This window comes from Brassica napus, unplaced genomic scaffold (assembly GCF_020379485.1).
Source record: "Brassica napus cultivar Da-Ae unplaced genomic scaffold, Da-Ae ScsIHWf_528;HRSCAF=793, whole genome shotgun sequence".
Taxonomy (NCBI): Eukaryota; Viridiplantae; Streptophyta; class Magnoliopsida; order Brassicales; family Brassicaceae; genus Brassica; species Brassica napus.
In genome coordinates this window covers 433,980-445,499 of record NW_026016596.1, presented here as the reverse complement: position 1 = coordinate 445,499, position 11,520 = coordinate 433,980, and the positions used below count along the sequence as shown (strand labels likewise).

Genomic DNA, 11,520 nt, shown 5'->3' with positions numbered 1-11,520 from the left:
TGGTTCTTAGATTACCATGGGGCCTCAGATCCATTCAAAAGCCCATCAATATAAAACCCTAGACGATCGTCTTCTTCTCCGGCCTCCAGATTCTCACTCGTTGATTTCTCTCTCCGCTCAGGGAAATGAAGCCGGTGATAGGGACGGTGGTGTCGAACAAGATGCAGAAGTCGGTGGTGGTAGCCGTCGACAGACTCTTCCACAACAAACTCTACAATCGCTACGTCAAGCGTACTTCGAAGTTTATGGCTCACGACGAGACGAACGCCTGTAACATCGGCGATCGAGTAAATCCCTTGATTTTCTTATGCTTTTTTTTTTAATTCGAACTTAAACTTTCTGGGAGATTCTATAGGAATTTGAGAAAACATTTGAACAAGAGCTCGAAAGTGAAATGAACATCGTCTTATCGATATTGTTAGTGACTAATCCTAAAAGAGCTTGCGTTTTGTTAATCAATGCAGGTGAAGTTGGATCCTTCGAGCCATTGAGCAAGCATAAGAATTGGATTGTTGCTGAAATCATAAAGAAGCACGAATCTATTCTCCACAGGCTGCTGCTGCAGCAGCTCTCAGTTTCTCAGCTGCAAAAGCTCCCTCTGAGTCTTCGGTTCCCCCTGTTTCATCTTCCTAAGGTGTATCAGACTTGTTGGTGTGTTGAGTTCATTTGCAATTCCAGTGTAGTGTCTCTAGGCACCTTTCAAAGATTAGGTTGTTGTTTCAGTTTTGTGGACTTCATGTGACTTTGTTGTTTCTGAAAATAAATTATTTGACATTTGGCACTGCTACTATGTAGCATATTGCTAGTTTGGCATTTCATTTTACTTTTCTTGAAGTTGTTAGAAACCATTGTGCGGCTGGGCTGGCTACTTGTCTTGGTCTTACCACTACAATTTATAGGTTTTGCAGATACCTTTCTCCTAAAGGTTACCTGTTATTGTAGAACATATATGGTGGTAGTCAATAAAAACTTACCTTTTTGGTTGCTTAGCCTTTACCTCTCTTCCTCCTCACACTGCAGTTGAACCGCAAACTCACATTAGGGTCGAGAAATGTGTTTCTCAGACTGACAGCGATAGTAGAGGAGAATCATAAAACGTAGGATGTAGGATTAGTCATCAGCTGTGTAGTGTAGTGCTTTTTGGTGATGCTGGGTCACTTGTATGATTGATCAGTTTGATGGTATAGACCATAGATGATAGATGATTGTTACTCCTCAAATGTATATATATTGAAAGCCGATCTGCGAGAGAGTCGATGAAAAATGATGATGCAGAGCTACCTACATAATTACCTATATTATTACACAAACCAGACATCTCTGAGTAAGTTTCTATATAACCAGCCAGTTTTGTACCGTGAGCTTAATAAATATTAAGAAGTTGATCATCAAAGAAGAATGAAGACGGGAGACCACACGTATATTCAAATATCGGCACCCTGTTTTGCCAAGTCAACGAGCGCCGATCACAGCTAGCTCGAAAATGTTCTCACAAAAAGCTAGCTAGCTATGCATGATAAATTCTCTTGCGACTATGTTGTTTATATCAATCCGGTGGATCAATCCCAAGTGTTATCTGGTGCAGAGCTAGTAAACCGGGTTTAATGTGAAAGTAGAGCTGGTTAAGCTCGATTGAAATCCGGTTATTGAAGCTAAAAACGTGACGTTTTGGACACAAACTAAACTAATGGTCTGGTGTGGAGCAAGTAAAGCGGATTTATTTAAATGAGTTAGTGTATGCCCCTCGTTATCATGGGATAAGCATAATGTATCGAACATAACCAACCTATGCCATGTCAGCAGTCCATTAAACAATGATTGGTCTGTTATGATGTTATGTAGGTCCCATCATATCAGGATGCAGTGGCACACCTCCTCGTCTCTCTCTCTGTCCACCAGAAGATAAAATTCAATCAGAACAAATTTCGATTAATGTACAAGAAACAACACTAACTCAGCTTCTTCTCTAGCAATGGAAGGAACTAGTTTTCTCCGAGGGCAGCCTCTAACAACAGTACCCTCTTCCCAGAAAAAGGTTCCTCCTCCAAGGATGGAAGAGCAATCAGATTGTCAGGTTTTCAGGTTTGAAGAATCAATCCGATTCTCGAAAGTCAAGGTCTTCGATCTTAGCCTCAGAGCTTCAGGTAGTGTTCAACAGTTTTAACCTAATGATCTGTATGTCCTCTGCATTTCATTTTTTCAAGTTGCATTGAACAGTTTTGTAATTGGTTTCTTTCGTTATCATTGTTTAGACAAAGGTCCCATAAAGGCAAGCTCTGCCGTAACTGATGCAAGCCCCACGAACTCAGAATTCAAGGAACAAGACCTTGTCTTTGTAGCTGGTGCTACCGGTAAAGTTGGTTCTAGGACTGTAAGGTTAGTTTCTTCTTGTTTTTTTCTTAACTCTCAAGAATTTTTTTTAGCAATGCTGGTTAGTTATCATTGTCATCTTTCATCTAGGGAGCTACTGAAGCTCGGATTCCGAGTAAGAGCTGGAGTTCGAAGCGCTCAGAGAGCAAAAGGTCTTGTGCAGGTATGACTCATATTTAACACTCTATAGTCATCCTTTGAGTGATCCTTATTGCAACTAAATACTTTTGCAGAGTGTTAAGGATATGAACACAGATGAAGGAACTCAACGTAAGAGTAAAATGTTTTGATTTATTATTTGCTATTAATTTTGTTTGTGGTAGAAGAAAAGGTAACAGGCAGTGTCTGTGTCTTTTTAGCCCAGCTGTAGAAAAGCTTGAAGTTGTGGAATGTGACTTGGAGAAGAAAGACTCAATACAGCCTGCACTGGGGAATGCATCTGTGGTTATATGCTGCATAGGTGCTAGCGAGAAAGAAATATCCGATATCACCGGCCCTTACAGGATTGATTACTTAGCCACCAAAAACCTTGTTGATGCTGGTAAGCCAAACAAAAAAACAATACACTCTCAAAGATGTTTGTTCATTGGCCTTTCTTACTATCTTTCTTGTTTCATCGTGTCTCTTTGTTTGTGTTATGAACAGCAACATCTGCAAAAGTTAATAACTTCATCTGGTGACATCCTTGGGGACAAACAAATTTGGATTCCCTGCTGCTATTCTCAAGTAAAGTCTGTAATGTTTCTCTTTTGTCAGATGAATTTAATGGCATGTTCTTTAATATTATTACTTATTGTTTCTGAAGTCTGTTTGGGGAGTTCTTTGCTGGAGAGAGAAAAGCTGAAGAAGCCTTGATTGCAAGTGGTCTCAACTACGCAGTGAGTGATCACACAAAAGCTTCACATTCTCTTTATGGATTGTATCACACCTTAGAGTTTTGCTTTTGCATCTTATTTTCATCAGATAGTTAGGCCTGGAGAATGGAGAGACCAACTGATGCATACAAGGAGAAATCATAATCTCACTCTTGCTCTAGATGATACATTGTTTGGTGGTCAGGTCTCTAATCTCCAGGTATTGTTATTTTTCCTTTGTCTGTGACAAGAGAACCACATGATGAAGAGCTTAGAAGCTTTGATTTGTTTCCTTGTTATTGATCTTCAGGTTGCAGAATTGCTTGCTTGTATGGCTAAGAACCCTCAGCTTTCTTGCTCTAAGATTGTGGAAGTAGTTGCTGAAACAACTGCACCATTAACTCCTATTGAAAAGCTTTTGAAAAGATTCCTTCAAAACGTCTTATGTGCCTCACCAAGGTTTATTCTCCTTTCATTTACTAATCTTCTTGATCATCTCTCTTCTGTGATAATATGTTTATGTTTATCTCTCTGCATTTCGATTGTGGATAGGAATCAGTTGCAGCGCGAAAGAGGTTCCACCAGTTCCTGCTGAGCCTGTCAAGCAAGAATCAGTTGCAGCCAAAGTGGTAACTCCAGATTCCTGCTGAGCCTATCACTAAAGAGCAACAGCTCCCAAGGAGGATGAAGCACCTGCCCAAGTAAAAGAAGTGAAACCTAGGCCGTTGTCTCCTTATTGCTGCGTAAGACAATTCTTTTCTCAGAGGCAATAAAGTTCAATATGCTACTAAAATGACTTGTTGACACAAGGACTGATTGTTTTGACGTCTCTTGTTCCTTTTCTGGTTTGGGAATATATTTAGCTATGAAGACTTGAAACCTCCAACATCTCCTATTCCGGCCACAGCACTTGGTGCCACCAAAGCTAAGGAGGTGGATGCAACTCCAGTTCCGGAGGTGGAGGCAACTCAGGCTCCTGTTGAGGCGCCAATGTAGCTCCACCACCAGAAAATCCTGTTGAGGTCAATGTCCAGTAGTAGTAGAAGAAGTGTGAAACAGGTTGAGGAAAAGAAAGAGAGGCCTCTTTCTCCTTATGCTAGGTAAAAAAAAACTTATTATCTTTGCCGCTTTACCTGTACTCGGAGTCACTAAAATGATGGATTATGATGAATTAAAAGCCTGATGCTTTTGTTTACTCTGGCCATGTTATGGTGCAGCTATGAGAATCTAAAACCACCTTCATCACCCACTCCTAAAGCTTCTGGTATCCAGAAGAGCGATACTTTGGCGCCTATTCCAACAGATTCTGATACTGGTGAAAGCTCAACAGTTGCAACAACTGTCACTGAGGAGGCAGAAGCACCACCAGCCATACCAAAAATGAGACCTCTTTCTCCTTATGCAGCGTAACAACTTTTCCTCTTTCTCTATATATAGCTCGGCTGTGGTCTGTTAAGAGTCTTACACTGTGTTTTTGCAGTTACGCAGACCTGAAACCACCAACCTCACCAACTCCTGCATCAACCGGTCCCAAGAAAACAGCACCTGCAGAAGAAATCTCAGAGTGCCTGGAGGCAATGATGTGCTGCAAACGGTTGATGGTAGTGTGTAAGTATCTAGAAACCAGAATTGGATAAGCCTGTCTAGTTTTAAGAAATGAATCTATACAATCTCAGGTTTTTGCTTGTTGTTTGTGCAGGATCACGACTGAATCTGCTTCTGTGCCAGAGACAGAAACTGTTAACAGTGTGACAGACACTTCCCTTACCCCAGAAGAAAGTGCAGCTGATCAGCCAAAGCCAAGACCATTGTCACCTTACACAATGTGAGAAAGAGATAGAGAAGCATTTTGAAAGTGTGTTCTTTGTTATTTAACTTCTTATTATGTGAACTGAGAGACTAAAATGTTTGGCAGGTATGAGGACATGAAGCCTCCAACATCACCTCTTCCATCTCCGGTCATAAATCATTAGTTATGTGTGAAATGATTTGCCCTTGAACCCTGGAGCTTCTTCTTCTTTTTAGCTCCAGCTTCTTTTTTTTTTACAAATGAGAGAAAGATGGGGAAATTCATTTTTACAGGTATGAATCAGTGAGCTGAGTAATACAAGATTCATCTTGCCTTCTGACTTCTTCGTTTTTCTTCTGTTCAAATACTCATATTCGATAACCCATTCTCATTCAAACAACTTGATAATATATATATTCTGAGTCCATGTTTTCTTATAATATGTTCCTATTATACAAGGCTTTGCATCTTCCATTCTCTATGGTAGTTATTTAGTCATTTTTATTTGGTCTAAACATGCGAATTTATCATCGTTAAAATTGAAGGTTTGTATTGTTTTCTTGTAATTCTAATGTAATTTGAAAAATTCAATAATAAAAAATTTTCTTTTTATCCGAAGATATTATCACATTTTTTGAGTCTTTTGACTAATATAACATGTATCAAAAACTTTTGGCAGCTATATATACCCTCTAAGGACAACAATGATGCAATAGATCCACACCTGATAAAATGTGAACATCATTCTCCATAGTGTAACAAAATAATCAGTTGTTTATTGTCAAATTTAATCGACAGCTTAATATAAAATTAGTAATATGAACAAAAAGTTTAGCAAACATAAAATTCCGTAATTGAAAAAAAAAGCAATAAGCGCGACCGACAAAAGAAAGTTATTATAGAAACGAAATCTAGTGTGGTTTGTTGACTTCGTTTCTATAATAACTTCGGCAGATTTGGAAGTTAATGCATTTGATAACTCCAAGGACAATACTATACAACTAAACAGAAAAAAAAAAAAAAACAGTTAAAACGTCGTCGTACCAGGTCCAATACTTTCACCGTCTGGCATGTTTCATCGATTTTAATTCCATTTAATGCCAAACCCCACATTCCATTAATGCTCCCTCCTTCCACTTCAATTTTCCTTCCTTTCATCCCCACCGTCCATTTTCATCTTACATATCTACCCTACACGTGTCCCTCCTCCTCCACCTCTCCGGCGACAACAGTGCCTCTGGATCTCCGCATCTTAACCGGCTCGACGAGTGCGGTGCCGTTCTAAAGAACCTCGGACTCGTCATCGATTTCGTCCGCCGCGACGATGAGCTTCCCGTCGCCGGAATCCGCTCCGATATCGGGAAGAACACTCCCGATCGCCGCCGCGAAAACGGCGATTTCGTACTTCTGTGGTAACGTAACGAGAACACTCTCGATTTCAGGTTTCCGAACGGAGATTGACGCTGCTTGATCCACGTGGATCTCCGGTATCTCCACGGAGACACCGTCGCTGGCTCCATCGTCACTCTCTCTGATGCTGATTCCTCCCTATCGTAATCAAACGAGTAGGATCTCTTCAGCTCCCTGAATCTAGAAATTGCCGGTGATTGCTCTTCCACCGCCGCCGCTGTGATCTCCTGATCGTCTGTAACCGTCGCGGTTGCGTTTAAATTATTATTACTCCGCGGCGGAGTTTCGGTGCGGATGATGATCGCGTCACTCTCTTCATCGAGGCTTGGACGGATTCTAGGAGCCATCAAGGGAACGAACGGCGAGGTAGTCGCAACGACGCCGGATCGGAGAATCGCAGTGCGGCAGAGAGGACAGTTAGGGTGAGATCGGAGCCACTCGTCGATGCACTCAAGGTGGAAAGCATGGAAGCACAACGGAAGCGTCCGCACGTAATCTCCTTCCTCGAACTCCAACAAACAAACGGCGCAGTCCACGGCGGTGGCGGGAGTTTTCCCCACCGCGGTGGCAGGAGAAAGGCTCTTCCCGGTGCAAGCGGCGGCGGAGTAGAGAAACAGAGGCAGCGTTTTGATGACGGACTCGTCTAGTCCGTAAGGTGAGTAGGAGGAGTAGTGAAAAGAGTCGAAAGGGAAAGGGGAAAAGGATCGGAGATCGGAGGACGAGTTTGAAGCAGAGGATAGGTGGAGGAGACGGCGCCGACGATGTCGCCACCGTCGGAAGCGGCGGAAGAGAGGCGAGAGGAATCGGCGGGAGATGAGGCGAGAGTAGGTCACGAAAAGAAAAGCGGCGGCTAAAACCACCACCATAGCGATCAAAGGGGGGCTAAACTGTAAAGGAGGATCAGAGGAAGGAGAAAGAATCTCCTCTGGTACTCCTGAATACGGTGAAAGAGACGGTGAAGCAGCTGGCGAAGGAGAAGGTGAGATATCGCCGGAGCGCGGGGGTGGTGCCGCGAATCGCATGGTTGTTTTGGTAAAAAAAACAAAGAAAGACTCTGAAACAGAGTTTCTCAGTGAAAGGTTTAACGTAAATGAGCATGCCCGAGTTGACTAAAGTAAACGGTGTTCAGAAGACTAATTGCCACGTCACTGTTGTTTTTTTTTTTTTAATAATCTGATGCAGACAAATACGACGATCCAAAATTAACAATAATTAATCATAATAATTGCTAACTTGGAAACAATCCCATCCTGGGGTATTATGATTTCTATATCGATGATATTTTGGTTCTGAATTAGATAGTATTCAGGTACTAGATTTGGGTAATTGAGGATATTATTCTATAGTTAACCTAACTGTGATATATCTTAGATTAACTAGGAAGAAGAGATTAACAAAAATCTAGCAATATGGAGTTTGAGGGAATTAAAAAAGAAGAAGAAGATAGTGCTTCTTTACGGTTGTTTGATTTTAATGTGGATTTGATGTGGTGTCCCACTCTGATACAGTGGTCTGAGAACTTTATTATTGTTATAAGTGGATTTTCATGACTTTTTTTAGAAAATTGTTCTTCCAATCTTTTCTTTTCTCCATTTGTTCATACTGCCTGATAAGCCAACCAAGTAGAAAGTTTTTGTTATTACAATTTGTTTGCTTTCTCTTCTACACGGCTAGACTCATTTTTGTATCTTCTAAGACTATTGTTCCTATGATTCTGACTGACCAATGACATGCTTATTTGGTGGGTAAATACATTCCACGGATGTTAATTCAATGTAGAATTACGTCATATGTGAATTTTCAGGTTTAGTTAATATGAGACTATAATTCTAATCTAGTAACTAACCAAGTTACATGTTACATAAGTTAAGTCCATATGACCAAGTACCCACTCCACTCATTACTTCTTTAATTATTTCAAGATGCAGAGCTACTTACTTGCATGTGACCCAAAGAAAAAACAAAGGATTACTTGCATGAAAATATATGTAAATTCATAGTATTGTTTCTGAAGGCAATAAAGGTGCATTAAAAAGCTGGTCAGAAGTACTACTTGGCTTGCCCTATCTATACATTTAAAACACAATGACTCCACAATTAATGGCTCAACTACTTTCTTTTCAGTCCTGGAGATATTTCTCACATTATTATTGTCTGGTTTGGTGATTTATCCTAATGGTTTACAAACTTGTAGTCATCTCAGCCCCTATGGCTATGGCTGCTAGCCTAGCCAAAGGACTTCCACTTTTAAACAACCAACATTTCTGTTACAGGCTTGCAAATCTATCCATTGAGCATTGATGATCATTACTTTCTTTTTCTCTAAAGTAGTTCTCATTACTATAGCTAATATTCAAACTTTGATTTGATCCATCTATTCTATGATTCTTGATAGACTTTCAAGGGATTCTAGTAAAGTAATTATACTTGCTATCCAGTAAGACAGATTTGATGATGAAAGAAACTAGAAAAGAGGTCTCTCTCAGATTAAAACCATCTCAAATGTCACACTTGTACTACTACAACCTCTGTCTTGACTTTGTGAGCTCCAAGAACAGTTAAAACATGGACATATCAGGAGGAGCTCCATACATACTCTTCCACGAATACGGTATCCGCCACTTCCCACCTTCTTCCCCTGCAGAAAAGAATGATCATAGTGAGTTTGATCGGTTCTCACGAATCATTTGTCCAGAGATGTTAATTACACTTGAAAGAAGAGAGATATATTATTTTTACCATGGAACTTGTCAGGAGTTAAACCCGTAAGCTTAGATGCAGCCTCTGCTAGGAGGAATGCATCAGGAATGTTGTCTCCTTCAGAACAGTAACATAGCAGGCATGTCACCTTCAAGCCTCTTGCCTAACAAACAAACAACATAAACCCCCAGCAGACCATCGAAGTGTTTAGAATCATCTATAATGAGTTGGCATGCGGATAAATCGTTGAGTACAAGGCATTAATATACCTTAAAAGCTGAGAAAAGAGCAGCAAATGGCAAGCTTGGGTAGTAGTCTATGTCTTCAAGCTCATCTTCTGAAGGGAAAGACAGCTCTTCTTTATTGTTCTTGTCAAAGACAGAGCTAAGGTACTTCCAACATCTTCCTTCTGGATCATACTCGCCCAATCTTCCAAATCCGAGCCTTTCACAGTGATCATCTCTTCCATCAGATTCGGCGTTAGACAGATAATACACCTGTGGGCCTCTAAAGCCATTTCCACGGAGAACACAACTTAACTTGTAAACACTTTGCTCTAGGTAATGAAAGGAGGACAAAAAAAAAGGTGCAAGTGAAGGTTAATTAACTACCTTGACAAATCCAAGTTGTGCAGCCTCTGGAAGTCTAAACTAGAAAGCACAATAACATGCTTCTTTCCACTTGAAGCAGCAAACTCTGCTATATTCTCCGCAAATTTAATCATCATTCCCTGTTTTTATATCAAACAGTATATAAGTTTAGAATGTGTCACCAAATTCAGAATTTTTTTAACTGAAAAAACTCAAGCTAACTGGCTCTTCCGTAGTCCCAACACAATAAGCAATGAATGTATCTCAGAGGAAACACACACAGAAAGGTAAAAGGAAATGTAATACCTTTGCAACAGGAGACCTTTGCTGAGCAAGAGTAGTAGCAGTTGAAGATGACTCATAAACTGAAACACACACAAAGGTAAAAGAAAAATTGAGGTTCTCACAAGGATGAAGGGCTACATTCAACGATGTACAGTGGCACATAAAGCAGAAAGAAAGAAACTAGTTTCTTTATATAGCTTCTCCACTAAACAAAATGGACAAGAAGTCTTATGGATCCTAGGTAGAAGACCGTAACACCTCTCCCATCATTACATGGAAGCAAAAATAATTGTATAAGAAGCAGATAGGATTACCCTCGAGAGGAAGAGCAATATCACCACAAGGAAGAGGGCCATAAGCGTCATTGCCAACACAAGGAAGGAGATTGAGATCATCTAGATAACCAACTCTCTCTGCAGCCGTAGATGACACTAGAAGATCAACAGCCAGCTGCCCTACGTTCCCAATTGACAATGCAGGCTGGGGTTGGAAAGATAAAAAAGACAAACCAATCAGTTCTTCAATTACAAATCTCTAAGCTTTTAATTTCTCAAGAAAGCTGCAGTTTTTTTACTATTTACAAACAGAAGGAGAAACAGATCGAAATCGATATCGAAATCGAAAACGATTAGAAAAGCTTACTAGAATCAAAGTCGAGCATTCTTCATGAACTAGCTTTCCTTCTTCAACTACAAACTCCATGAAATCGAAACGAAACTAAACTTGAAACCGTATTGCAAGTTTCTCTCAAGACCAAGACCAAGACCAAGTTCACACAGAAGCTGTCTTGAATGCTTCGGTAATTAACACGCTTTTTCTTTGGTCGCCGAGCTTGAAGAGCAAGCCAGAGACTGAATGGGCCGATAAATTTTGAAAATATGGGCTAAGAGTTGTCCTTAAGGCCCAAATATCTCTCTTGATGAAAATTACGAGCTGCAAGACGTAACTAATGTGTAGAGTTAACGTAACCTTGGCTATATTTGATTTCAGATCTGTAAACTTGGCTTTTCAACTTTTAACACTTTAACCTTATTTTTGTAACAAACTATTTTTCTTTTCACTTTAACCTACATCGGTTTGGTTTCACAAGTAACCTTGTATTTTTTGGTAAGTCAAATGCAGGGCCCGGCCCTAAGATTTAGGGGACGGTAGGCCGTTTTAAAAAAAATTCAGCTAAAATTTTTTTTTGGTAAATTTAGAGACTTAAAATTTTTTATTGAATTTTCTCTATGTAATTCTTTTCAAAATTTTGGGAACCTAAAATCAATGTTTCGTTAGACTTTGATCGGAACCAGCCCTGGTCAAATGCTATTGTTATTATGAATTTGATCGATTAAAGTAGCTAGGTTTGTTTGCTCACGCTTATATACTATGTGAAATTCGTTCAATTATCACATGTAATTACCAACCAAATCCCACAACCAATGTTCTAAAATTTTGTTTGTGTGTCATTATATCATAATCTAAGTTAAATTTAGATGACACTGATATGTTTGTAGGAGTTGCAAAAGAAAAGAAAAGA

The 11,520-nt window shown here is 40.0% G+C and overlaps 3 protein-coding genes and 1 pseudogene across 3 annotated transcripts; 2 read left to right on the top strand and 2 right to left on the bottom strand.

Annotated features, from left to right (window-relative positions):
- The first annotated feature begins 95 nt into the window (after positions 1 to 95).
- On the top strand, positions 96 to 633 carry LOC125604368 (annotated as a pseudogene).
- Positions 634 to 1,957: 1,324 nt separating this feature from the next.
- On the top strand, positions 1,958 to 5,438 carry LOC106451918 (protein TIC 62, chloroplastic). Its single transcript, XM_048774768.1, is given in 26 exon segments — positions 1,958 to 2,019; positions 2,021 to 2,115; positions 2,118 to 2,144; positions 2,253 to 2,376; positions 2,461 to 2,533; positions 2,604 to 2,640; positions 2,735 to 2,911; positions 3,016 to 3,039; positions 3,042 to 3,096; positions 3,176 to 3,248; positions 3,334 to 3,346; positions 3,349 to 3,380; positions 3,382 to 3,444; positions 3,535 to 3,637; positions 3,640 to 3,663; positions 3,777 to 3,862; positions 3,864 to 3,888; positions 3,891 to 3,963; positions 4,085 to 4,206; positions 4,209 to 4,258; positions 4,260 to 4,324; positions 4,442 to 4,630; positions 4,705 to 4,787; positions 4,790 to 4,832; positions 4,924 to 5,049; positions 5,140 to 5,438. Coding segments are annotated over 26 exon segments (1,887 nt in total). The 5' UTR covers positions 1,958 to 1,972; the 3' UTR covers positions 5,198 to 5,438.
- Positions 5,205 to 7,497, bottom strand: LOC125604359 (RING-H2 finger protein ATL65-like). Its single transcript, XM_048774767.1, has one exon. It carries the CDS (start codon positions 7,443 to 7,445, stop codon positions 6,192 to 6,194), a length of 1,254 nt encoding a protein of 417 aa, XP_048630724.1. The 5' UTR covers positions 7,446 to 7,497; the 3' UTR covers positions 5,205 to 6,191.
- Positions 7,498 to 8,803: 1,306 nt separating this feature from the next.
- Positions 8,804 to 10,829, bottom strand: LOC106451917 (proteasome assembly chaperone 2-like). The gene is made up of 7 exons (XM_013893901.3): positions 10,641 to 10,829; positions 10,313 to 10,478; positions 10,020 to 10,078; positions 9,735 to 9,853; positions 9,393 to 9,630; positions 9,163 to 9,286; positions 8,804 to 9,061 (listed from the first exon to the last, which is right to left on the bottom strand). Exons 1-7 carry the CDS (start codon positions 10,698 to 10,700, stop codon positions 8,982 to 8,984), a joined length of 846 nt encoding a protein of 281 aa, XP_013749355.2. The 5' UTR covers positions 10,701 to 10,829; the 3' UTR covers positions 8,804 to 8,981.
- Positions 10,830 to 11,520: the final 691 nt, after the last annotated feature.

What these genes read in the sequence shown, in the direction of transcription:
- LOC125604359 (XM_048774767.1), bottom strand. Translation starts at nt 7,445, where the DNA reads ATGCGATTCGCGGCACCACCCCCGCGCTCCGGCGATATCTCACCTTCT.
- LOC106451917 (XM_013893901.3), bottom strand. Translation starts at nt 10,700, where the DNA reads ATGGAGTTTGTAGTTGAAGAAGGAAAGCTAGTTCATGAAGAATGCTCG. An exon ending in CACAACTTGGATTTGTCAAG is followed by an intron (nt 9,631 to 9,734) that starts GTAGTTAATTAA and finishes AAATGGCTTTAG; the next exon opens with AGGCCCACAGGTGTATTATC. An exon ending in AACTCCTGACAAGTTCCATG is followed by an intron (nt 9,062 to 9,162) that starts GTAAAAATAATA and finishes TCTTTTCTGCAG; the next exon opens with GGGAAGAAGGTGGGAAGTGG.